Source organism: Carassius gibelio, chromosome B15 (genome assembly GCF_023724105.1).
Source record: "Carassius gibelio isolate Cgi1373 ecotype wild population from Czech Republic chromosome B15, carGib1.2-hapl.c, whole genome shotgun sequence".
NCBI classification, from domain to species: Eukaryota; Metazoa; Chordata; class Actinopteri; order Cypriniformes; family Cyprinidae; genus Carassius; species Carassius gibelio.
Window position 1 is genome coordinate 1,610,784 of NC_068410.1, and position 27,938 is coordinate 1,638,721.

General features: G+C 41.4%; 2 protein-coding genes across 3 annotated transcripts in view; both read left to right on the forward strand.

Moving 5' to 3' along the window:
• LOC127972210 (neuromodulin-like) overlaps positions 1-2,346 on the forward strand; it is a 5,460-nt gene extending 3,114 nt beyond the window's left edge. For both annotated transcript variants that reach the window (XM_052575553.1, XM_052575554.1), the window contains 2 exons: positions 374-848; positions 1,831-2,346. In XM_052575553.1, coding sequence (XP_052431513.1) covers positions 374-848; positions 1,831-1,886 — 531 coding nt within the window. In that variant the 3' untranslated portion in view covers positions 1,887-2,346. The remainder of the gene's footprint in view (positions 1-373; positions 849-1,830) is intronic.
• A 4,781-nt stretch (positions 2,347-7,127) lies between these two features.
• On the forward strand, positions 7,128-26,955 carry LOC127972503 (uncharacterized). The gene is made up of 7 exons (XM_052576038.1): positions 7,128-7,382; positions 10,495-10,824; positions 10,949-11,272; positions 15,733-15,858; positions 18,818-19,138; positions 19,803-20,096; positions 26,773-26,955. The coding sequence occupies exons 1-7, from the start codon at positions 7,265-7,267 to the stop codon at positions 26,829-26,831; spliced, it is 1,572 nt and encodes a 523-aa protein (XP_052431998.1). The 5' UTR covers positions 7,128-7,264; the 3' UTR covers positions 26,832-26,955.
• Positions 26,956-27,938: the final 983 nt, after the last annotated feature.

A 27,938-nucleotide genomic window follows, 5' to 3' on the forward strand; every position in this document is an offset into this window, starting at 1 on the left:
ATCTCTATTTCAGCTTAAAGGGATAGTTCACCCCAAAATGTATATTCTGTCATGATTTACTCGCCCTCAAGTTGCAGTTCTCCCAGAAAGTGTGTGGTTCCCCACATTCTTCAAAATATCTTCTTTTATGCTTTAACAGAAAGCATAACTCATACAGGTTTGGATTAAATTGAGGGTGATTAAATGTTGAGAGAGTTTTCATTTTTGGGTGAACTATCTGTTTTACTAGTATCATGGTGGAGCATCAGTTTGAAGAGAATCTTGTGAGTTGAATTATCTGTATAATTAATAAGACAAATGGCTCTAAGTCACAGACACTTGGCATACGTTGGTGTTTGTGGAGTTCCTGATGGTCTTGTGTTTCTGGTCTCAGGTTGAGAAGAACGAAGAGGCCGATCAGGAGATCAAGCAGGATGGAACCAAGCCAGAAGAGAATGCCCAAAAGGCCACCACCAAGCAGAACGGTGCTGCTCCAGACGAGTCTGCTGGGACCGAAGAGGAAAAGAAGGAGCAAGTCTCTCCAACAGAGGAGAAACCAGCTGAGGTTTCTACAGAAACTGCAGAAGAGAGCAAACCAGTCGAGCAGCCCAACTCGCCTGTAGCTGAAGCCACGCCCACCATCACCACTAACTCCGCCCCCTCAGACACACCCACTAAAGAGGAGGCCCAGGAGCAGCTGCAGGAGGTGGAGAAACCGAAAGAGGTGAAGAACACAGCGGGCGAGAACCCCACCCCCGATGTAAACACAGAGGAGAAGGAGAAGAAAGAGGAGGAGGAGGAGGAAGCCAAACAAGCTGATGTGCCTGACGCTGCCGAGAGCCAGGAGACAGACCAAATAGACAAAAAAGGTGAAACCTAAAGATCCTTAAAAGTTCTTCATAGAACCATCAGTGCCCATAAAGAACCTTTCAACAGTTCTTAAAAGAACCATTCTTTCTTGGTTGGAATTTTTTTAAATAAATTAAAACCAAGCTTTTAGAGAATGAAAGAACCTTTGAAATTCTTAGCCATTTCAATTACACATGAACCACTCCATCATACTGATGAGAAATTATATTTGAATATATCACCGTGTGAAATTTATAACAATGGAATGGAATTTAGTGAAATTCCTTTGAATTGGACGGCTTCTAAAAGCTTCAATGCAAATTTATGAAACCTACATATTTATTTCCAACAGAACAATTAATATTATGAAAAGTATATATATATATATATATATATATATATGAAAGGTTTTCAGTCAAAATAAACTGCTTGTACTCTTTGTATAAACTTTCACTTTCAGATAAAAAAAGTAATCAACCTTGTTGCAGTGTTTCATCAACAGACTAATATTCTAATATTCTAATATTCTAATATTCTAATATTTTCTTTCATAGTAAAGTTCAAAGTAAAGGAAGAAATCTTAAACAAAATATCAAACATTTTGTGTTCGGGTCATTTTGGACCCGGAAGAGATACATCAAAATTTCTATAAAAAATAAAAAAATAAAATAAAAAATGAAAATAAATAAAATGTATGTATCTCTTCTGGGTCGAAACAGACCTGAATGTGTTATGAGGGTGTAGTTGGGTTTGCAGCAATGGTACAATAAACGTGCATATAAAAGCTGAAAGAAGCTAGACAGAACTTATCTGACAGATTTATCTGAGAGTGAGAGGTATGAATCCATTTGCGGTTTGCCTGAAAGCTCTTGACTGAGATGGATTCATGAGAGCAAGTGTTTCAGTAATGTACATTATCTGGACCACAGCACGTCCACTTGCGGTTCATCAGCGGTCTGTAAGAGTGTCAGGAACTGAAGCTGTTTCTTGTGGTGTTTGCAGAGACCGTCGAAGACTCCAAACCAGCAGAAGAGGCCGTTTCAGACCAGAAAGTTTAACAGATGACCAGTGAAATGTAAAATCCTAAGTAACCAACAGACTGCTCTTAATAATGAAGACGGTCTGTTTTTATGTTTGTCCGCTCTTTTTTGCTGTGGCAAAGATTTTCTGACGTGTGGAGGGAGTTTTCTAATGCAGATCGATCGCAGACGGACACAAGCCTCCATCTGTCCGGCTCTTTTACACTCGGGATCGGCTCTTCTCATCGCATGAGAATTCTTCCTTTCAGAGACGAGAACCTTCTCACACGCACCCAACTAATACATGTGGCTTCTTTTAATGTCCTTGGTGTTGTTATCAGCGTTTAATTGGAGATATTGCTGCACTGATGTTAAAAATCAAGAAAATCCAACAAAAAGAAAACACATCAGCCTTTCTGTTCAAGTGAGTTTGAATCTAAGGAGTAAAATTGGAAAATGGTTTCATGTCTGTTTCCAAAGTAAAGAATTGTGCCAATTACGTTCACGACGTGCGTCATTCTTTCAGCCTTGGGTTTGTTTGAGCTCATTTATTTCTATAAAATCCATATTGTTTTAATAAACAGGGAAGTAACAGACTCAATAATGCAAACTTTGTCAAATATAAGACAATTCAGATTGTCTTAAAAAAAACAACAACAATAGCAGTGTCATTATTCAGCTCCACTCAATTCAGTGTTGATTCAGATCAGTTCAATAAAGTTCATGAATTATGAAATTACTTCATGTTACAGCAGCTCTAGTTTGTCGGAGGATCTGCTGTCATTTAGATGATGTTCTGATAAATAATTACACAAGCAAAGGATCATATTTAATGTCACACATGCAATCATATCATCAATATTAATTATAACCTGTGTGAGCTAACGATTCTGTTTAATGGTTCAACCAGAAATCCAGTTTTAAGTTCCTTTAGGAACCATGCCTTGATGTCGGTTTTGTATTTTATTTTAATATTGCGAACATGATTACAGTTTTTCACATTTGCTAAGACACTAAACCCCATTCTCTGGACCACATTCTCAACAATCTTTTTGTCAAATAATCACACTTTCTGCAAAACCTTAAACAAATTATAGCTATGTTTCCATCTACCTATTTTTATGTGCATTTTGAATTATCGTGTAAAAAAACAGCAAGATGCGCATACATTCTAAAAATGTGCATAAAAAAATGTATCCAAAAGTCATGTGACTGCGCTATGAGACGGGATAAACTGACTAACCAGTGGACCGATCTCATTCACAGAATCTTTATTTTGTTTTGGATGTTCTGACATGCCTGAGGAAAGTCTGTCATCAAAGTATTTCTGTATAATTACGGTCTTAAAGGACTTTGCACCAAACAACAGGCATCCACCTCTAAAAGCAATGACCGCATTAATTGTGTTATGTCTGCTCTCACTGAAGCACAAGTAATTCTCCGAGCTCTAAAGGTTAGGACCGGAGAAGGGGTGGCGGAGGGATGCTGGAAAACTGTCAAGGAACAGAGGTAAGTCTGCTGTGTATAGACCTGTCTTATCTTGTTAATTATAAGATCCTTGTTCATATCCAAATCCATTAAAATATTTATTAAAATATATATATTATATGTAAATAATATATATAAATAATAATATAATAATATATATAAATATATAAATATACTGTATTAATTAAGTAAACCGGAACCGGAAACACTTCCCATAACACCCTATGTACTTGCTACATCATTAGAAGAATGGCATCTACGCTAATATTTGTTGCTTAAGGGGAAGTCGTGGCCTAATGGTTAGAGAGTCGGACTCGCAATCGAAAGGTTGTGAGTTCAAGTCTCGGGCCGGCAGGAATTGTGGGTGAGGGGAGTGCATGTACTGTGCTCTCTTCACCCTCACCACGACTTAGGTGTTCTTAAAGGGGGGGTGAAGTGCTATTTCATGCATACTGAGTTTTTTACACTGTTAAAGAGTTGGATTCCCATGCTAAACATGGACAAAGTTTCAAAAATTAAGTTGTAGGTTTGAAGGAGTATTTCTGTTCCAAAAATACTACTTCCGGTTTGTCACAAGTTTCGGAAAGTTTTTTTCGAGTATGGCTCTGTGTGACGTTAGATGGAGCGGAATTTCCTTATATGGGTCCTGAGGCACTTCTGCCGGAAGAGTGCGCTCCCGTATAGCAGAGCAGAGAGAGGCTGTGCCATAGACAGTAAAAGAAATGGACACAGCGACCCCATTGGAACTCAATTGAGACAAGTGAAGCCCATTTTTAGCGTTTTTTAGCACTTCCGTTTCTGACGCTCAGACTCAAACGAAGCTTGACGACGTCAGCAACCTGTCTGACAGATGTAAATCTTCTAGTAGCTGTGCGTGCAAACTGCCATCGTTAATCTTGCAGAGACGGCGAGTTTGAGCGGGGAGTTCTTTGGCGTGAGTGAGCAGGAGTAAGTATTCTGATTCATTATTTTGTATAGTATTTTAAAATGTAACGCCAGTACGCCATATTAAGTTAATTGCCTGCGAGCTTCTCCTCCTGTCTGTACGGTAATGCGACAGAGAGACGAGTGGTTATTTTTTTTATAAAAACTGTTTATACAGGGCCATAATGTAACATAGAAGGTAATGGAGCCCTTTATACATTGTCGTGTATCTTTAGAAATAAATAATGGACAAACGGAGTCTTTAAACGCCTCAGATGTAAAGTTATTCGCTGTCAAAGTGACGCCAAAATGAATGGGAGTCAATGGGAATGCTAACGCAAGTGAAGTTCTGCTAAAAGATGGCAGCCCCCACCCGACTTCAACTTCCGGTCGAGTTCCTTGACCCCTGGGCTGTGCACAGACAATCACTGATCAGAGCGAGAGCGTCGCGAAATGTCACAAAAGGAGTGTGTTTTTGGTTGCCAGGGCAAGACAACCCTGCACAGATTACCAAAGAAAAAACAGCATCAAGGGACCAGTGGATGGAGTTTATTTTTACAGAGCATCAACGGAGTTTGATCGGAGCAAGTGTTTGTGTTTGTTCCCTGCATTTCGAAGATGCTTGTTTTACAAACAAAGCCCAGTTTGACGACGGATTTGCGTATCGTTTATTTCTTAAGGATGATGCAATCCCAAGGAAAAAGGGTCACGATCATGTGTTGGAACCGCAGGCGGTGAGTAAAACTGCTTCAAATATCTCTGCCTCCTTGTTACTGCGTCCGCCTCCCATGCCAGAGACCCGGGTTCGAGCCCCGCTCGGAGCGAGTCGTTGCTGCTGCTGCTCTCGTTCAGTTTCAGCCTCGGGATCTGATTCTGGATCATAAATAAACGGCTGAATCTGACTGTTAGCCATGGTTTGTTTTGGATGTTTTTTCCTCACGGTAATGTCACAGCTTCCAAACGCTCTCAACACAAAAGCCTACTGGCGCTCGTGATTCTTTAGCTCCGCCCACACGTCACGCCTCCAGGCGCTCGTGTTTTTCCGGGAAAAATCGGTACAGACTATCTTTCTCTTATGAATATAATAAAACTAAATACTTTTTTGAGTTATGGAGGATGCAGTACTACTCTACAGGTACTCAAGATTAACAGGAGATTGAGTGAAAATGAGCATTTCACCCCCCCTTTAAGCAAGACATTGCATGGCTGCCCTGTGTGCGTGCGCGCGCATGCAGGGCACGAATTCCGAATGTCGGATCACTTCATCTACAGCGATATCATTGACTTGATTGCAAATAAATGCACAGACACTATTTAACTATACTATCATTTTGCATTATTGACACTGTTTTCCTAATGAATGTTGTTCAGTTGCTTTGATGGAATGTATTTTTATTTAAAGCGCTATATAAATAAAGGTGACTGACTTAATTGGGTCGATTATTGATTGGGCACCTCTCGTGTTCATTAGATTAATTATCTGAATGTGTTCCTCCCAAACTTTGTTAATAAAACATAATTTCACAAGTTCACACTTACATATAATAAAAAAGTAAAGATTATGCATATTTGGTGTGCTGTTTGAGGGGAGGGCTCAGAATTTTGACTCAAACCCAGAGTACCCCCCAAAAAGCAACAGAGCAATGGACAGCTGCCAGAGGAATCGCTGCATGCATGGTTTTGCATGGCAGAATGCCATCAGCAGACTTCCTTTATTCTCACTAAAAGCTGACATCTCAGTTAATAGCAATCTCATAAAGCTCTGTTATAACACAATAAATATATATGCACAATGAATCCTTCACAGTGTCTACACTTGTGTGTTAAAATGAGAGGATTGATGAGCACGCAAATTGATTGGCCATTGCGTTCCAGAAATCAACAGCTGAGTCTGTGATTGGCTAAATTGCGCAACCCTTTAAACACGTGTTATAAATAGAAACTATGCCTAGCTTGTGCATGTCATTCATTTTAATGTTAATATTAGTTGTTCTTTTTGCTTTTGTGCAACAGATAAATTAGACACTTTAGACACTTTTATCATTTTATTCTCCCGATGAGATGAATTTGTTGATACTGATTTGCATGGTAGCAGCCCAAATGTCTTATTATTCTAAATAACTGATTATTTTAATTAAAAACAACTATAGTTTGAGATTAATAGGCCTGCCCCAGGGGTGTCAAACTCAGTTACTACAGAGTTTAGTTCTTACCCTGCTCCAGCACACACACATATCATGTAGTTTTCAAATAAGCCTAAATTATTAGATTAGCTGGACCAGGTGTGTTTAATTAGGGTTATATCTAAACTGTGCAGGACTGTGGCCCTCCAGGAACTGAGTTCGCACCCTTGGTCTGTTCATATTTTGCCTAGTTCCCACTGTTAAAATTTAACTAAGTAATTTTATTCTGAGTAAATTTTAAATGAGCTAGTTTTTACTTTTACTTGAGTAGATTTTTAGACTGGTACTTTTACTTGTAGTAAAATTTCATTAATGTAGTGGTACTTTTACTTGAGTAGAATATTTTTCTACTCTTTCCACCTATATATATATATTTACTATTATTCAGTGTAATTTATGGGGCTATTTATTTATTTATTTATTTTGGTCAGTTTGATCCGCAAACACCACAGTATCAATTATGATATATATCGTATGGAACCCACAACAGTAAAAAATTAAATAAAAACACTAAAACATATTAATAATTTGATTCTATAAATAACTGTTAGCGGTGTCATGGTTGTGGGTCTGCGGTATTTTGACACCACAGTATCACGCGAACTCAGGCTCTAAAAAAAGATTAAAGGATTCGCTGAAACCGAGGTTCACTTCTGTGCTGGAAGTAAGTGGGACGCCTCGTCAGTCCTTTTTTACAGTTTTATTTTATTTTATTTGTATTTATTTTTTTACAGTAAGTTCCGCTTGTCTCTGTCACTTGTGAGAAACAGAGGTGAGGGAAGGCTATCTCTGCACTCCTGTGCTCCGCTCCTGAAGGAAGGAATGGAGAATCAGCGAAACAGCAGAATATTAAATCAACTCCATAAATCATTTGTATTACATTCACGGCTCTACGAAAACACGCAGATGATAATATTGTTGTATCTGTTGCTTCTGGGAGGTAAGTGGATTTATGTTATTCTTCTAGTTCCATTCATGAGACTTCAGAAATAAGCCTTTAAGCGTTTTAAAACGAAACCAACATTTATAAATGTGGCAAACTTTTAAAACACATGAAAGTCGCATCTCAATCAGCCGTCAATATCTGCTGAAAATAACGTACACACGTATAAACAGAGTCATATCGGATGTCTCACACAATAATTGCATTTTAAAAAAGTGATGTTTAATAAACGGTCAGCCCGTGCTAGGTCCGTGTACTTTTTCGTTCATTCATTGGGTAAAAAATGAGATTATGCTTTAATATTTGTTTAAATGTGTGGGCGGCTCTGAAACGCTCCGTTCATCCTTTCTGTACTGCACCGACAAGCGGCAACCGAGAGCTTAAAAAAGATAACATAAGTATTAAATCTAAAGTAAATGGTAGCTGTGCATCCATTAAAGCTAAAAAACAATTCTCATTACTACACATAATTTAAAAACATAAAAAGCCCCCTTCATATTAAACAATACCTCAAACATTTTTTTTTTTTTTTTTTTTTTTACAAAGCTCGATTTTGTTTTGGGGGTGTACTAGAACTCATACTCTCATACTAGGTTGTTCGAAAAAACCTTGTCTCACATTTTTTACATTATTACAACAGCTCTCTCCCCAGTCTGTCCTGTATTCTGTATCGAATAGTTATGTATCAAATGAAGGCCCGCCTTCTGAAATATATGTGTTGTGATTGGTCAGCTGTGATTGGTCTGCTGGGCCAGTGTGTGTTGTGCTGTGATTGGTATGCTGGGCCAGTGTGTGTTGTGATTGGTCTGCTGGGCCAGTGTGTGATGTGATTGGTCAGCTGTGATTGGTCTGCTGGGCCAGTGTGTGTTGTGATTGGTCAGCTGTGATTGGTCTGCTGGGCCAGTGTGTGATGTGATTGGTCAGCTGTGATTGGTCTGCTGGGCCAGTGTGTGATGTGCTGTGATTGGTCTGCTGGGCAAGTGTGTGTTGTGATTGGTCAGCTGTGATTGGTCTGCTGGGCCAGTGTGTGATGTGCTGTGATTGGTCTGCTGGGCAAGTGTGTGTTGTGATTGGTCAGCTGGGCCTGTGTGTGTGTGTGTGTTGTGATTGGTCAGCTGTGATTGGTCTGCTGTGCCAGTGTGTGCTGTGCTGTGATTGGTCTGTTGGGCCAGTGTGTGTGTTGTGATTGGTCTGCTGGGCCAGTGTGTGCTGTGCTGTGATTGGTCTGCTGGGCCAGTGTGTGTGTTGTGATTGGTCAGAAACTGAAGAGACAATGTCACTGGGCAAGTGTGTGTTGTGATTGGTCAGCTGGGCCTGTGTGTGTGTGTGTGTTGTGATTGGTCAGCTGTGATTGGTCTGCTGTGCCAGTGTGTGCTGTGCTGTGATTGGTCTGTTGGGCCAGTGTGTGTGTTGTGATTGGTCTGCTGGGCCAGTGTGTGCTGTGCTGTGATTGGTCTGCTGGGCCAGTGTGTGTGTTGTGATTGGTCAGCTGTGTTTGCTCTGCTGGGCCAGTGTGTGCTGTGATTGGTCTGCTGGGCCAGTGTGTGTTGTGCTGTGATTGGTCTGCTGGGCCAGTGTGTGTGTTGTGATTGGTCAGCTGTGTTTGCTCTGCTGGGCCAGTGTGTGTGTTGTGATTGGTCAGCTGGGCAAGTGTGTGCTGTGATTGGTCTGCTGGGCCAGATTGTGTGTTGTGATTGGTCAGCTGTGATTGGTCTGCTGGGCCAGATTGTGTGTTGTGATTGGTCAGCTGTGTTTGCTCTGCTGGGCCAGTGTGTGCTGTGATTGGTCTGCTGGGCCAGTGTGTGTTGTGCTGTGATTGGTCTGCTGGGCCAGTGTGTGTGTTGTGATTGGTCAGCTGTGTTTGCTCTGCTGGGCCAGTGTGTGCTGTGATTGGTCTGCTGGGCCAGTGTGTGTGTTGTGATTGGTCAGCTGTGTTTGCTCTGCTGGGCCAGTGTGTGTGTTGTGATTGGTCAGCTGGGCAAGTGTGTGCTGTGATTGGTCTGCTGGGCCAGATTGTGTGTTGTGATTGGTCAGCTGTGTTTGCTCTGCTGGGCCAGTGTGTGCTGTGCTGTGATTGGTCTGCTGGGCCAGTGTGTGTGTTGTGATTGGTCAGCTGTGTTTGCTCTGCTGGGCCAGTGTGTGCTGTGATTGGTCTGCTGGGCCAGTGTGTGCTGTGATCGGTCTGCTGGGCCAGTGTGTGTGTGTTGTGATTGGTCAGCTGGGCAAGTGTGTGCTGTGATTGGTCTGCTGGGCCAGATTGTGTTTTGTGATTGGTCTGCTGGGCCAGTGTGTTTTGTGATTTTGGTCTGCTGGGCCAGTGTGTTTTGTGATTTTGGTCAGCTGGGCCAGTGTGTGTTGTGATTGGTCAGCTGTGATTGGTCTGCTGGGCCAGTGTGTGTTGTGTTTGGTCTGCTGGGCCAGTGTGTGCTGTGATTTGGTCTGCTGGGCCTGTGTGTGTGTGTGTGTGTGTGTTGTGATTGGTCAGCTGTGATTGGTCAGCTAGGCCAGTGTGTGTTGTGATTGGTCAGCTGGGCCAGTGTGTGATTTGCCAATGAAAAAGGCAAAGCTAGAATATCTCTGACACAGTGTTATTACTCGTTGTCTTCTCTAGTGCAGCTCGAACAGGTCTTGTCCCATTCGTCATTATCTGTGATATCACAAATCCCAGAAAATATGCATTGTAGTCCAAACGAGTCATTAGCTGTAGTTTTTGAATAGTGATTTCTGTTAAATAAAATATATCCTTCTGAAATTTACTTTGAGCTTTGTAACTTTGAGGATCTTTTTTTATGCTCAAAAACAGCAACATTCTAGACTAACTAAAGTTGACAGAGTGAAAAACCATAATAGGACCCCTTTAAAAATCCTTTATACGTTGATGATCACTTATTTAACATCACAACTCACATAACGTTGAATACTCTGAGAAGAATATATGGATGCTTCCGCTTTGCCATCGCTGTAGAACATTGTTTTGTACTCTTTTAAACCAGTTAAACAAGTTATTTCAACAAACTGATTTGTTTTACTCAAATGTTTCCAGTTGAGTCTGTTCACTGAGGTTACTAAACTAATCTAGATCTATAATAATTCATTTCATTTTCTACAGGTGTTTGTAATGCAGAAACTGAAGAGACAATGTCAGTGATGGAAGGAGATTCTGTAATTCTACACACCAATCTTTCTGAAATACTGAACGACGATACTATACTCTGGGGATTTGGACCTAAAGAATCAGTCATATCTACAATAACTAGAAAGAACGACTTGACCTCATTCTTTGTCACCGAAGAAGTGACATTCGCAGGCAGATTGCAGGTGGACCAACAAACTGGCTCTCTCACCATCAGAAACACCAGGAAGATACACTCGGGACAATATAAACTAACAATCTCTAGCAAAAAGACCACATCCAGGATATTTCATTTGAATATCTTTGGTGAGTATCGCAAGATTATCTCTTTCATTTAATGAAGTGATCTTGTTTCAGGTTTCATGATATCACAAAGTATGATTTGTACAGTACAAAATATCTTTATAAATCAGTTATGTTTCTTTTCCAGATGTGGTTGGAGAGACCGATGGAGTGAAGTCAGTGTCAGTGAATGAAGGGGAATCTGTGATTCTACAGAATGATGCTGCTGAATTACAGAAAGATGATCTGGTCATATGGAGGTTTGGAGATAAAGGCATCCTCCTAGCTAAAATCGATGTAGAAACTAACAATCACTCCTTAAATGATGCCGATGAACGATTCAGAAACAGACTAAAACTAGATCAAACTGGATCTCTGACCATCACAAACGCCAGAACCGAACACGCTGGACTGTATGAAGTACAGATCAGAGGCCGCGGGAGCTCAAAGCAGTTCCTTGTTTCTGTCAGGGGTGAGTTTCAGATTAAATTAAATGTAGCGGACACTGCCCGAATGATGGACAAAACTTTACTGATGATTTGAAGTTGTATTAGACTTAGTTAGTCTAGAAATCACAGAGCTGAATGAAGTGATACAAAAATGTACATGAACATTATTAGACATATTCAGCGATTTTCAAAAATTCTTGTTTTAACTAACAGTATACAAATACGCAAAACTTATGCCTTTTCTTGGTGTGCTGAATTAACTTATAAACAGTCCTTTCGTGCAGGAGTTCTGTTAAGCCGTCATGAAGTGTTCGCTCTCCGTACCATTTCTCATTACTTTGTCTGAGCACTGAAAGCAGATTCTGATTCAAAATAAAACTCCTCCATAAAGAACGGAAATAATCCAATCATTAGACAATTTTAAACATACAAAATATATCAAAGGTAACACAAAACACACAGAGAAATTAAAGATAACTCTTATTAAAGTTTGTAACACCCACAAAATTATCAATGTTTCTCAAACATTACATATTTTCCACTTAAAACATTCGTGTGCATGTAAAGTGCAACTAAGTCATTTAGAAGATGCATTTACTCCACTTCCAACAACAAGACCAACTTCTGAGCTGGCCTTTCTACTATTGAGATTGTATGAATCTGTTCTCCTTTCTTGTTTAGTCTTTTGTCACCAAGTGCTAGTGTGGCCTTTCTTACCAGTCCATCTGGGCTCAGAACAGTCTCTATAATCCTTCCTAATTTCCATTCACTCCTTGGTAATGTTTCATTGTTTCATCGGAGAGCGGATCATCCTAGCCTGTCCCTTGGTGACACATTTCTTGCAGAATTCTCTTGCCATTGAGAACCTATGGAGCTACAAAGCCTAAAGGATCACATATGGAGGCAACAGTTGACAGTATATGCCACGGCGTGAGATCTTTTGTATCAAAGTTTACGGCACATTCTGATGCTGGTATGCTCTGCAAAACAGTGTCATAATTTGATACAAACTTACGAAGTCGAAGACCACCCTTTGCACACAGCTCCCGTGCTTCTCTTGTCAACTTGAATGGCCTTCTCTATTGTCTCTGCACTTGTAACTCCATCATCGACATAAAAATCTCTCGTGATGAATTGAGCTCCTAATGGTGGTGACTAACTGCTCTAATTGACCAGGTATCTTAATCCATAGTTTGTGCAACAGAGTGAAGACACTGCACCGAATAGATGCACTTTGATTTGGTAATCTTGAAGCACACAAAAAAGCGCAGATAATCACGATCCTTTTCTTGGATGTGGAACTGATGCAACATTTTATCAATGTCACAAGTTACTGCTATATTATGTCTTCTGAACCTTACAATTATTCCTGTTAGATTGTTTTTCTTGTCTGGTCATGTTAACAAATGTTAATTGAGACTTGTACCTTGTACCACTTTTCAGCATTGGTTGCATCATCATCCACTGCTTCTACGTCACCTCTGTCAATGATGTAATTTATGTAAGTAACATAGTCGTCCTTGTATTTCTCATTTTTACAGAATTTCTTGTTCAAATTATTAAGTCTGACAACTGCAAGTTCTCTGTTGTCAGGAAAGTATGGTTGCTGCTTAAATGGAAGAGGCATTTCAGGCATTTTAAGGCATTTTTCTTTATTCCTTCTTCGACTTTGTCTCTGAACATGATATCCTCTTGAGAGACTGTCTTGTCATCTGTTGTGACACATCCTTAAAGTCCGATTCGAGTGTGCAAACTGCATTCACAGGTTTCAAAACTGGTAGTAAAGACTGGAGGAAGACTGATATGTACTGATGAATTTGAACCTCTTAGACGAAAATCAGATACTCTTTTACTCTTAATGATCACACTATCATGTCTCCGATCATGGTGGTTAGCTTGAGTGTCACTGGAGTTTCACTGGGTGACTGGCCTCTTGCAGTGCATTACTGATTTATTCGTCAGTGAAAGTAGTGTCACTCTGTGTGTCTAGCAAAGCATACACAAGCTGTTCATTGGAATGATTTTTAACTGACGACACCAATACAGGTACGATCATAGATGTAATGACTGACTGACCTTCACTTGTGATATTAAGTGACATGGCATTAGTAGTTTCACTTTCAAGTGCATGCACATTGCTAACATGGGCAATGGTTGTTCTCTATTTCTGTGCTTGTCAAAGCTTTAATCATGAAGACATGTGGGATGTCTATTCTGATTCCAATGTTTCACTGAAGCACGCGGCTTGTAAACGCACATACAGAAAACAAAGGAGTGAGACTGTTGTTTTTAATTAATTTTTTTTTTTTTACTGTTTGCTTCATGCTCAGAGGAATGAGACATAATTCACCCCTAGAAGATGCACTGAGGATTACCACGGGATTTCCTCAGAAAAAAAGAATGAAGCCCTTTATTCAGCAGAGATCATAGAATCACATGACATCGCACGGTGATCCACAGTCCTTGGGAACAGCAGAACAAGAACACAGGTTAGCGTAACACTGATGTAGTATATGCTACGTCTGACTTGAAGGCGCTGGGAGACAACTGCGAGGATCTTTCCTGTTGGAGGCTTGACAGGGAACTGAGGTGCGGGTGAGTGTATTTATAGTGCTCTTGATTGGATCCGTGATACGTGGCAGTTGTGGCTGGTTAATAATCAGGTGACTGGGAGCGCTGATGATTGGTAGGGCCTGGGCTTGCCAGATCCCTGACACTACAACCCCCCCCACACACACACCATTCCCCCGCCCCCCCCCCCGGGTCCGCGCCAGCGGACCTAACTCTCCGACGTCGTGGGGGTCTACCTCTGGGTCGTGGAGTGGGCTTTTTGAGATTCTGGTTATGAAAGTCTGTGAGTAGGTTGGGGTCTAGGATATCTTGACGTGGTACCCAACATCTCTCCTCTGGTCCATAGTCCTCCCAGTCTACCAGGTATTCCAGTCGCCCACCACAACGTCGGGAGTCGAGTATTTCTCGTACTGTGTAGATAGGATTGGCATCAATGGGTGGCAACGGGGGTTCGGCATCAGGGACTTGGTCTGGAGCGTGATGGGATTTAAGCAAGGACACATGAAAGGTGGGGTGTATCCTATATTGTGCAGGTAATTGGAAACGGTACATGACAGGGTTAACTTGGTGTTCTATGGGGAATGGTCCAATATACTTAGGGCTGAGCTTTTTACAGGGTTGTCTTCGAATAATATTTTAGGTAGAGAGCCATACTAGCTGACCAGGTTGGTACGTGGGATTTGCTCTTCTATGGAGATCAGCAAAGCGTTGCTGCCGGTTCACTGTCTGTTGGAGATGCTGGTGAGCCTGGTCCCAAACCCTCTCACTATTTTGGAACCAGGTGTTGACTGCTAGGACTTCTGAAGGTTCACCTGACCAGGGGAAGAGTGGGGGTTGATAGCCTAAAATACATTGAAAGAGAGTGAGGTTAGTGGATGATTGACAGAGTCAGTTTTGTGCATACTCAGTCCAGATGAGGTAACTGTTCCACAGGTTCTGGTTCTGGTGGCAGAATGTCATTAGGAAGTTACTGATGTCTTGGATTTTGCATTCTGTTTGTCCGTTGGCCTGGGGATGATAACCAGAAGTGAGACTGACAGTGACATTTAATAGAGAAAAGAAGGCCTTCCATACCCTCTAAATAAATTGTTTTCCCCGATCAGAGACGATGTCTTCTGGGATCCCAAAGTTCCGTAACACGTGTTCGAACAATAACTCGGCATTCTCAAATGCTGTGGGAAGAGCTCGTAAAGGGATTAGTTTGCATGCCTTGGAAAATATGTCAATGGCCACTAGAATACATGTCTTGTCATCAGAAACTGGGAGATTCGTGACAAAATCTACCCCTCTCTGTTTATAGTGTAGCCGAGGAACTCAATGGCTTGTTGATGGAAGAAACACTTTTCAGCTTTTACAAATAAAGAAAAGTCTCTGAATCGTTGGGAGTATTTTGGCCACATGGCACTGGTGATCCTTTTCATTCGAGGAATATATGAGAATGTATACTAGAGCAAACTGGTTCAGGTACTCACGTATTTGTAGCACAAATTGTTTGTCTTTTCGAGTGGAATTTTTCCCAAACCAAGAGTGTCTCCCATAATCTCAAATGCAGTAGATTCACTGGGAAAAAGGTGGATAATTTGTAAGCACCGGAGAGGTGCTTCTTTTGCTTTTAAATTTGCGATCACACACACTGTATATAGAGTGGTTAGTACTTAGCGCACATTTTCCAAGATAATATATTTGTCAATGACGCCATGGTCTTGTCAGTCAGATGACATCAGAAGGTAATGTGATCGGTGTATGAACACAGTTTAACACCAGTAACACAGATGACCAAAGCAAGCCTAAGGTCCACTATAAGCTAATGTGGAAAGTAACATATTGTATGTGTGTATAGCCTACTGTACACCTGTCAGTCCTGAATCATGAACAATATTTTGTCCTCTAATAATTTACTGTCTCTTTTTAGCTGATTTGGGTTTGTCTTCAGCTGCCATAGCTGGGATAGTTGTTGCTGTTCTGCTGGTGGCTGGACTTTTAGCTCCTGTTGTGATTTACTATCGCCACATGATCTCTGAAGTAAAAAATCAAGAGGGTAAGTATTACAGTGGTATTTCTGGTTAGAACCTTTTGTTTTCATTTTATATACTGTACATCTTCCCTTCCCCTGTCCTGTAGGGAAAAAAATTCAATTCAAACATCATTTATAATGGTTTTACCACCATCATTGCTTCGAACTCAATAAAAAAACACAATAACGAAATGTCAATTAGATTTTAAATAAATGATGATGTACTCCATCAGGTGTTTGTTTCAGACGTCCATCTATTCGATATGCTTTAGCACCTCCCAAATTTAAAAAAAGACTGGGTTTAAGGCAGGGGACACAAATAATACAGCTAAAATTGTTATTTTAATGCCGCATCACAACACGATAAATTCCTGACAGTAAATGGATTCACTGTACTATTTCTGACATAGTCAAGTTTTTTGCAATGGCTAAATCAAGCTGTTGTGGTCATGCCACAGGTCACTTCATTCGATGTTTAAGTGAATAAAAACAGCCATCCTTACTGGAGTTCCACAACTATTAACTTTGTTCTCTCTCATCGGATGTATAGGGTTTATGCTTCAAAAAAAGAAAAGTTATGTGCCTGGGGAACCTTGTAACAATGATTCCTGGTATCCTGAGAGGATAGGCAATGGAATTAAATGTATTAAATTTCCTATTCCCAAACAAAACAGAGCAAAATGTCCCGATACATTCACCCCCAATCCCAATGAAGACAAAAACATCTGTTTTCTGGTTGTCATACTTTCATTAAGTTACAGCTTTATTGGAAAGCAGAACATGCAGTAAATGTTATCTTGTCCTTTAGCAAAGTATCTCTGGTTAAAACTAGCTAACTTTAAAGTTAGTGAGTCCATTCAAACCTAAATAGTGGACTAATTACTAACAATAGAATTAATCCACTAAATAGAGTGGAGGTGGGCAGCTGTTGACCTCAACTGGGGATATCGTCAGATGGTGGAGGAATATTCGAGGATCTCCTCAACCCCCCCCGACATGTCATCTGTTGAGGAAGAAGAGACCGAGGGCTTGGAGGTGGACACGTCCATCACCCAAGCTGAAGTCATAGAGGTAGTTAAAAAGCTTCTCGGTGGCAAGGCACCAGGGGTGGATGAGATCCACCCCGAGTACCTCAGGTCCCTGTGGGGCTGTTGGCTGACACGTCTCTGCAGCATCGCGTGGTGGTCGGGGACAGTGCCTCTGGAATGGCAGACCAGGGTGGTGGTCCCTCTTTTCAAGAAAGGGGATCGGAGGGTGTGTTCCAACTACAGGGGGATCACACTCCTCAGCCTTCCTGGGAAAGTCTATGCCAGGGTACTGGAGAAAAGAATTCGGCCAATAGTCGAACCTTGGATTCAGGAGGAACAATGCGGTTTTCGTCCCGGTCGTGGAACACTGGACCAGCTTTATACCCTCATCAGAGTGCTGGAGGATTCATGGGAGTTTGCCCAATGAAACCACATGTGTTTTGTGGATTTGGAGAAGGCATTTGACCGTGTCCCTCATGGCCTCCTATGGGGGGTGCTCCAGGAGTATGGGCCCTCTGTTAAGGGCTGTCTGGTCCCTGTATGACCGGAGCAGGAGCTTGGTTCACATTGCCGGCAGTGAGTCAGACTTGTTCGCTGTACATGTTAGTCTCCAGCAGGGCTGCCCTTTATCATCATCCGGTTTATTATTTTTATGGACAGGATTTCTAGGCACAGCCAAGGGCCGGTAGGTTTCCGGTTTGGGAACCACATGACTTCGTCTCTGCTTTTTGTAGATGATGTTGTCATGTTGGCTTCATCGGGCCAGGACCTTCAGCATGCACTGGAATGGCTTGCAGCTGGGATGAGAATCTGCACCTCCAAGTACAAGGCCATGGTTATCAGCTGGAAAGTGGTGGATGATAGGAGATAGAGATAGGGTGAGGACCTCGGCCACTCTGGAAGAGCTCTGAGTAGAACCGCTGCTCCTCCACATCAAAAGGAGTCAGCTGAGGTGGCTCGAGGATCTATTCCGCATGCCTCCTGGACGCCTTCCTGGGGAGGTGTTCCAAGCACGTCCCACTGGGAGGAGGCCCCGGAGAAGACCGAGGACACGCTGGAGGGACTATGTCTCTTGGCTGGCCTGGGAACGCCTCGGTATCCAACCGGAAGAGCTGGAGGAAGTGTCTAGGGAGAGGGAAGTCTGGGCATCTCTGCTTAGACTGCTTGCCCCCGCAGAAGAAGATGGATGGATGGAATAAAATGTATAAAATAAATTAATGAAGATATAGTGCAATATCCAAAAATTACAACGGTGTCAATTTACTCAAGCTACTTTTTGTAATGTCTGTTTGATGCTTTACACAAAAATGACATTTAGTTATCTTTTGGGAGTAATTTTGATTACAAGCCAAATTTGATGTGCGAATAATTTGTGAATATTTGGATTAATTAATTGCCACATCACATAATTCATTAAATTAAAAATTGAAATGCACAAACCCATGTGTCACAAGCTCAGGAAGAAACTCACCGTAGTCTCTACCAGCTATTCGTTCATGATAACAGAAGGTATTCTCACCTTATTCCAGAAGTGTCTGATCCCATGTGGAGTTGTACAGCTGCAGCTCACCTTCAGTCATAAATGCTGGGGTTGGGGGGGGGGGGGGGGGGGTCTGAACTAGCTGATGCATGAAATCAGCACCTTGATGTAGAGCTTGATTGGCACAAAGTATTTTATATATTTTGAAAATATAAAAAAAACCCATGTTAAATGTTTAAATACTGAATCATTTTATTTTTCCAAAGGCCTTAAGATACAAAATAGTATATTGTGCTTCAAATACGTATTTTAAATACAGGTATCTGAAATACTGCTCATCCCTGCTAACAATGTCCTAAAACGTGCTAGAAAAATACAGTTTGTTAAAAAATGTCAGAAACATGCCAAAATATGCACGTTATAAAGTTAAGCTCTGAACACATTTCTGTCCTGTTTCTGTATGTGTCTGTAACAGCTGAGATAGTATCCGAGATGGAAGGAAGAACTGTCGCTCTACGGACCGGTACTAAACTACAGAACGGTGAAGAGATCAAGTGGTGGTTCGGAGATGACCACAATCCCATAACCCAATTCAGTGGATGGACCATTAAAGATGATGATATAAATTGTGATGTTACTGATGAGAGATTCAGAAGCAAAGTGCAGCTGGGTGGTAAGACTGGAGATCTCATTATCAGTTATATCAGGACCATACACTCTGGAGTCTACAGAGTACAGATCACCGGCAAAACCAGAAAAACCAAATACAAGAAGAGATTCTTTGTTACTGTCAATGGTGAGTAGATCAATAATCATGCACTGTGTGAACGGTTTAAATTATCTGACCTCAAATTCCCAGTGTAACATAATGTTACTTTTAGATTTCAGTGTTATTCATTGCTAAAATAAAAATGTAAGATATAAAGTCGTAATGTTACCAGAATAAATACATTTTGATGTACGTTCCAAAAAATTCAAAAGAATTTTGTCCACACCACAACTATAATGATAACGACACAGAATTATGTAATTGGAATAACTTTCACAATATTTTTTTTCAGCTGATGAGTGATAAAAAATATTGTCAGCCAATCACAGTCTATTCTGCTTTGAAGAGCTTGAGCACTTAAAGCTCAAAATGACAAACTGCAGCGTGTGCTTATAATAAACAGAACAATATTGTGCTTTTGTGTGGATGCTAATATAGTTATTTTTATAGTTATTGTTATTAGTGTGAATGAGCCTAAAAGAAGTAATATTACAGAAGAGAAGTAGAAATATTTTGAGAGAAATCACACTATTACAAGAAAAGTTGTGAAGGTGAATCATAGGTAATTTAGATTTCAGATGACCTGAAACTATGAACATTGAGTGTAGAAAAAAAATGCTCAATATGCTAATCGAATTAATTCACACTTTATTTATGTATTTGTGTTTCTGTGTGTTGCTTTGACATCAAGTAATGAAAGTGCCAGTGATGGTTGGAAAATCTGTCACTCTAAAGACTGATATTGAAATAAAGGAAGGAGATCTGATACTGTGGACCTTTGGAGTTAAAAACGGTCTCATTGTTAAAGCTGAATCAGGAAAAACTACTATTAGTGAGAGCTTCAGAGGCAGACTGCAGCTAAACGAACTGCTGATCAATGGATCTCTGACTATCACAAACATCACAGATGCAGACTTTGAACATTTTCAACTACAGGTCCTCAACAGCAAACGGAACAGATTCAGGAGATTCAATGTGATCAAAGGTGAGTAGAACAACATTTATTCTAATTAATACACATTTAAAGGGGGGGTGAAATGCTCGTTTTCACTCAATATCCTGTTAATCTTGAGTACCTATAGAGTAGTACTGCATCCTTCATAACTCCAAAAAGTCTTTAGTTTTATTATATTCATAAGAGAAAGATAGTCTGTACCGATTTTTCCCGGAAAAACACGACCGGCTGGAGGTGTGACGTGTGGGCGGAGCTAAAGAATCACGAGCGCCAGTAGGTTTTTGTGTTGAGAGCGTTTGGAAGCTGTGACATTACCGTGAGGAAAAAAACATCCAAAACAAACCATGGCTAACAGTCAGATTCAGCCGTTTATTTATGATCCAGAATCAGATCCCGAGGTTGAAACTGAACGAGAGCAGCAGCAGCAACGACTCGCTCCGAGCGGGGCTCGAACCCGGGTCTCGGCATGGGAGGCGGACGCAGTAACAAGGAGACAGAGATATTTGAAGCAGTTTTACTCACCGCCTGCGGTTCCAACACACGATCGTGACCCTTTTTCCTTGGGATTGCATCATCCTTAAGAAATAAACGATACGCAAATCCGTCGTCAAACTGGGCCTTGTTTGTAAAACAAGCATCTTCGAAATGCAGGGAACAAACACAAACACTTGCACAACTCCGTTGATGCTCTGTAAAAATAAACTCCATCCACTGGTCCCTTAATGCTGTTTTTTTTTTGGTAATCTGTGCAGGGTTGTCTTGCCCTGGCAACCAAAAACACACTCCTTTTGTGACATTTCGCTCACGCTCTGATCAGTGAAGTCTGTTGTGCTCTCAGTGCTGTGCTATACGGGAGCGCGCGCTCTTCCGGCAGAAGTGCCTCAGGACCCATATAAGGAAATTCCGCTCCATCTAACGTCACTCGAAAAAAACTTTCCGAAGCTTGTGACAAACCGGAAGAGGTATTTTTGGAACAGAAATACTCCTTCAAACGTACAACTTAATTTTTGAAACTTTGTCCATGTTTAGCATGGGAATCCAACTCTTTAACAGTGTAAAAAACTCAGTATGCATGAAATAGCATTTCACCCCCCTTTTAAACAACAGTTCTGATCATCCACTTGTATGAGCTTGTTCATCCCAGATTATATGTGTAATGCTATCATAGTTCTATAAGGGTGTGACTTTGTGCTGGTACCTTGGCTAGTTTAGGCCTGTCATGGATAAATAAATATGACACTATGGGGTTCACGTCATGTATTTTGTGCACTCACGTTATTTCAAATGTAAATGTGTGCCAAGCATGCTTACCACAGAACTGATGCCATCTAGATGAAAACAACAACTTTTTAGAATGCCACAAACACAGCGCAGGTCATGTGACAAGAACCATCCAATCAGCTTGACCCTTCCGTAACAACACCAAAAGTTAGATGAAGGAACAGCTGATCATAGCTGGAATAACTGGAGCTGTACGATTTGTAAAGTGCCTAGTATTTCGACACCAACTGAAGAAACAAGCAATGAATGGAGATGCATAAGTATGTGAATATGTATCTGCCAACTGTAGTTTACTGTATATTTTCATTATCCAAAAAGTCATTACCTTACAGCAAGCCAAAATACTTTCTTTGCAACTGATATTCACCTGTAGACAGATATGTTCAGAGTCTAGCTACTTATCTTAGCGACTTTAGCCGATATTAATGGAGACAGTGCAAGGTTGCTTAGTTCACACACTCACTACATGTAATTATCAATGAAGATTCGGGAGGAGCGCGTCAGATACTTAGCCTAATCATCACAGGTGGACCACAATCAAGTAAACAATCCCACAGTATAAATATCGCTGACTTTACCTCTATCCATTGACGGTTTATCAGCATCCCTCCTCCACCCCATCTCCTCACTTCAAGTTCACTTTACAATATACGGGGAAGGGGGGGTACTCTAGGTTCGGGCAATTCCCGAGCTCGGAGCCCTTCCCCGGACAGCACGCCAAATACGCATACCATACCTCAGCTAATTATATGTAAGCGTGAACTAGTGAAATGGACTCCTGCACTACATCCACTGTTGCACTTCACCCTGGACTACAGTTCCCATCACCTATTGCACTAATTGCACACACAGCTGAAGGCACTGATCACACACACACACTGCTGCACACGCTGATTGCACACAGCTGTACCCACCACACACTCACCATATAAACACGGACTCAGACAACTTCAGGATGCCGAGTATTGTATACGCTTATCCCTAGTTAGCTGATAGCTACCCTACAGAGCCTGCTTTTGAATTTAAGTTTAGACTAAGTCCTGCCTTGCCTGTTTCCCTGTGTTCTCTTCTTTGCCTGCTTGCCTTGGATTACCTCTCTTGTTTAGCCCTGTTTGGATACTGTTTGCCCCTGCCTGGACCTTGCTTGGACCTGGATTTCCCCTCTTGTCTCACCCTACTGGATTACATTTGCCGTGGACTGACCCTGGCTTTATTCTCGGACTGCTCTAGCCTTTCCTTGTACACGCCTGTTCCATCACCAGATCTATGCCTGTTTCTGACCATGTCTTGTCAATAAAAGCTTTGCGTTTGGATGTGTATGGATTCGCACATCTCCAGTCTGGTTTGCCCCGTTACAGAAATCTCTGCCAAACAAGGATCCAGCAACTTCACAGACGGACATTGGCCAGGCCTGGACACAGCAAGAATATTGTTAGCCCTCAAACAGGGTACACGGTCACTGGAAGGCTATATCCAGGAGTTTCTGGCCATTGCTCATTATTTGGATGTGCCGGATTGTGTATTGATAGACTTTTTTTATGATGGACTAAACGAACCTCTGAAGTCACAATTAATCAGTGAGGGTCACCGCTCATCTTTCGGCCAGTTCATGGACTGTGCTTTGGCTTTGTGCTTTCGGCTCAGCGTTCACTGTGGGTGTTGTGGAGGCACATGACCCTGGACTTATTCACGGAATGGCTGAACCTGATGGCAAAATGGCAGCAGATCTGCAGTGATCTTCACGAGTCATGTCAAGTCACTATTGAATTTCCTCTCGTCACGCCTCAGCTGTTCTGCCAGAGTTAGGTCAAGTCATTGCTTATCTTCATTAGCTAAGTCAAGTCACAGCTGATCATCAGGGGTCAAGTCAAGTCGATCTTCCTGAGTCCTGTCAACTCACGATTGAGCAACCAGAGTCACGTTACTTCACAGCTGATCATCCAGAGTCACGTCACTTCACTTCACATCTGATCATTCAGAGCCATGTTACCTCACATCTGTTTGCTCAGAGTCCTTCCACTTCCTGCCTGTTGCACCCAGATCTTCAATGTCAGTCTTTCCATAACCCAGTCTGGTATCTAGTGTGAGGGATGCACCGCTGGTGTCTGCACCCAGAGCTGATATCCCCAAACCCACTCACTCCAACCGTCCTATTCGTGACCTGTTTGGAGCACTCGCTGCAGCTTCTCCAATGGTGGCGGCACCTGCTTCAGAATCTCCCAAAGCAACAGGGCTCGCTTCAGATCATTGTATGGTGGTGGCGCCCAGCAATACACTTTCAGTCCATCCTGTCATGGTCAAGCGGACCGGCACTGAACTCTGTATCTTATGTGCTTTCAGCTCCTTTCAACCAGCACTGTCCTCAGCCAAGGCCCCTGCTGGAACGACTCCCCCGGATGAGCACTGCAGCGAGACACTCTTGTGTTCCTCCTACCCTCTTTCACAGACACCTGGTGATTGTTGTCTCTGTCTGGGACCTGATCAAGGCTTTCTCAATTGCAACTTGCCATGTTGCCATCACAATTTGCGGACTGAGGCACCTAGATTTGAACTCTTACACACACACACACACACACACACATATATATATATATATATATATATATATATAGATATGCATTCACCCCAGCATCTCCCCATCCCTTGCAGCGGTACACCAGTCTGACAAGCGTGTCTGTGACCAGTGCCGAGAATGGCTGCAGGACCAGATGGCTGCTTGCCTGTGCTGGGTAACCTCCACCCCCATTCCCCTCCCCTGTTGCAAGTCGTGTGTTTTTTGTAAAGTGTTCCCTGTTCTCCTCACAGGAGCATGGTCTGGGGGTTATTTTTTTTTATCCTCCCCTCTCCTCATGTTATGCTGTATTTCTTCAATTCCCTGTCTTCCTGTCCTGTCCACCCCCTTGTCATATTGTATGTATGGAGAGGTTGATGGATAATTACATGGTACCTGTGTCCAGTGACAATAAAAGCTACTACTACTACTGCTACGGAGGCTGCCTGTGAAACTTTGTCCTGTCCTGTCACTGCTATGGAGGCTGTCCATGAACTCTTGTTCTGTCCTGTCATGGCTGTGGAGGCCATCTATGAACTCTCTGTGTTTCTTGCCTTGGTCTCTGAGACCAAGAATGCACTGCCTGTGTTGTCTGTCTCTGCTTCCTCTAGGCCCAAGTTTCTGCCATGGGTCCTGGTCCCATCTGCTCCACCCAGGTGGACTCCAGTTCTGCCTGCGTCATCCAGGTGGGCTCCAGTTCTGTCTGCTCTGCGCTGGTGGGCTACAATTCCATCTGTTCCACTCTGGTGGGCTTCTGTCCGGTCTGCTCAGCTTTGGTGGTCCTCAGCTACACTTGTACTGACAGCTATGCTCTGGCTCCCTGCTCTGCCGATCCTGCCTCAGTCCCTGTTCTCTCCACTTCCATGTGGACCTGGCCCTCCATCCCTCCCCCTGTTCTGCCTCTGGGGGGGGGGGGGGGGGTCTATGTCACAAATCTGGTACATGAACTTCCATTCATTCATCACCAGAGGTTACCCGTTCACTACATGGACTCCTGCACTACAACCACTGTTGCACTTCAACCTGGACTACAGTTCCCATCACCCATTGCACACACAGCTGAAGGCACTGATCACACACACGCTGCTGAACACGCTGATTGCACACAGCTGTACCCATCACACACTCACCATATAAACACACACTCAGACACCTTCAGGCTGCCGAGTATTGTATGCGCTTATCGTTAGCAAGCTCCTGAGCCCACATTTTCCACACATTTTAATGTCACATGTGACTGGTGATGGCAAGTCCCTATCCTAAGTCATTCTTCAAATCATTTACTCAAAGGATTCATTCAAAATGGCTTATTCAGTTAGAAAGGAAGCAAGTAACAGTCTTTATGAACGGATCATTGAATCATTGACTCACTTGATTAATTCAATTTATGAATGAAACAACACAGTGGTGCTCTGAGATGCACAAAGGTCTGCCTTGGCTTTATTTGACCAGAAATATATATAAATATATATTGTATAAATGTATATTATAAATGTAACGTAACTTCTTATCTGTTGTGTTAAACTCAATATCACATTTGTGATGACACTCACAGGAAATGTCACTTGCTTGTGTGATATTACAGAACTGTTTTGTATCTTATTAATATAAAAACCAAAACCCATACCAGGGGCGTAAATTTCATCTAACAGTCGTGCGGCACAATAAACATAAAAATTCTCAAGAGCAATTTCTGGGGACAAATAATCCAGCTAAAATTCAAGAGTTAAAGTTTAAAATTTTTATTTGTCACATACACAATTATATAGAGCATATATAACCAAGAGTGAAATTTTAGTCAGGTCCACTCCATGCGTGGACACTGCAATTATTAAAGAATACAACACATATCAAAATATACATAAATATAGCTATGAAAGAATGAAATAAAAGTAAACAAAATATGAAATTAAAGTACACTGTAGTCTTAAATATTAAGATACACAGTGATGTACAAGAGGCTAATGTGCAAACAGATTGACACTTTTAGTATGTCAATGTGAGATAGTGAATGATGAATATCTTACTGATAAAGTTAATATTAAGTGGAGAGATGAAGATGTTAAGAGGCTGATTTTGAAATTAGAAGTCTGATGGCCTGGGGGAAGAAACTCCTCCTGAGTCTCTCGGTTTTTGCCATCAGGCTAAAGAAGCACTTACCAGATGGCAGCAAAGTGAAAAGATGGTTACTGGGGTGGGTGGAGTCCTTGATGATATTAACAGATCTGCTTTTGCAGCGTTTGAGGTAGATGTACTGTAGAAAGGGGAGAGCAGACCCAGAGATGCGCTCAGCTATGTGCACAACAGCTGGAAACCGGGCTACATTAGACAACGTCAAGCTGTTGTAGTCGCGCCATGACAGCGCTCGTGTTCGTTGTAGACATTACTATCTGTCACAGTATTGCCAAGTCCACGCCGCGACCCCAGTAATGTGTATATCAACCCCTGAAACTCAATTTTTACCATAGTTTTGAGTAGCAATTGGGCAGGTTTTCGTTGTGAACACTTGGCAACCCTTTCTATCAAGCAGGTAAGATTATTATTACTAACATAATGGACTCATCGAAAAATACATATGATAAAATAAAATAATCACTGCATCCATTGAATAAAATAGCCGACAACCTTTTTACTGGACTCCCATAACTATTGACGTCTCTCTCACATGACTTGTGTGTGTGTGTGTGTGTGTAGGTGACAAAGCAGACATTTAGACCAAAGCACTGTCATTATATTTTGTATAATGTTCTGTTGTTTCAGCATTTATAGAGACAATCAAGTGGAGCTGTAACATCATACATGTGTAGATTTATATGAAGCAGAACAGTTTTTTTCCTGTTCTTTTTAATTTCTGTGATCTCTATTTTCTTTAAGCTTCCGAAGAAGAGTGTGAAATCTATGATGAGCAGCAGGGGACGAGTTCACCTCAATAAGACACGCCCACCACTGTCAATCTTTGTGACATCATCAACTGAATGTCCATACGTCTCAATGTTCATACTATTCATCCTAAACAGTATGTGAGATTAGAATAAGCGTGTCCTAAAGCATAGTATGTTGAAAAGAGTATGCCAAAATTCCCTGGATGGTCTACTATTTCAGATCGATTTTTGAAGTGTGGATCCGTGCACACTCTAATGGCTAAAATGAAGGATTCAATCCAGAATTACAAACACGAATAAAAGGCATTAGAAAAACTACAAATTTGGCGGATAGAGAGGTTTACAAAATAGGGTTCAGGCATAATTTGCGTGTGGGGCTGGATCAATATTATCCCTAGTTCCCTACCACTCTTTTAAAGTAGGTTTAATTGAAAAATATCATGCGAACGGTATGTGATGATACAAACCAGTATTATACAATAAATATCTGATTTAAATCCATGTATATGCCACTGTTGATTATATGGGAGAGAGAAAAAATCCAAAAGATCATAGATATGAGTTCATGCTGAGCAAAACTGAAAGAATTTACCGAACTGATTTGTTCCTCTCCTGCGATGTTACTTCTGCACTCCTTTTCATTCACAAACAGAAGTGAAACATAAAACATGATATTGAGAATAAGTTTTTAATCTAATTCAACCAACCAGTCACAGTAACTGATCGGCTCATAGACTTAATTTAATGTGACCACTACGAAAATGAAATTCTAGAAATTACCTTAAATTGGCTAAATGCATGTTAGAATGAATATATATATATATATATATATATATGTGTGTGTGTGTGTGTGTGTGTGTGTGATTAATCGACAGGTAAGGGGTCCTAAGTCCTAGCCATCGACAAGAATTGGCTAAAAACGCATTTCTTCCATCTTTATTTGACCCTCTAACTCTAAGCACTCTATTCTAATTCTATAATAAAATATAAAAATAAAAACTTGTCCCTTTTACACTTGCACTCTGTTAATTTACTGCTTGTTTTCATATTTTTTTTTAAATAAAGCAAAAAATAAAATAAATTGCAAATTAAGCCAACACTAGATTGCTCTATTCTTTTTCTATTCTGTTTTTATTTTTATTTATTATTTAATAAAAC

What these genes read in the sequence shown, in the direction of transcription:
- LOC127972503 (XM_052576038.1), top strand. Translation starts at nt 7,265, where the DNA reads ATGGAGAATCAGCGAAACAGCAGAATATTAAATCAACTCCATAAATCA. An exon ending in GTATCTGTTGCTTCTGGGAG is followed by an intron (nt 7,383 to 10,494) that starts GTAAGTGGATTT and finishes CATTTTCTACAG; the next exon opens with GTGTTTGTAATGCAGAAACT. An exon ending in ATTCTTTGTTACTGTCAATG is followed by an intron (nt 19,139 to 19,802) that starts GTGAGTAGATCA and finishes TTTGACATCAAG; the next exon opens with TAATGAAAGTGCCAGTGATG.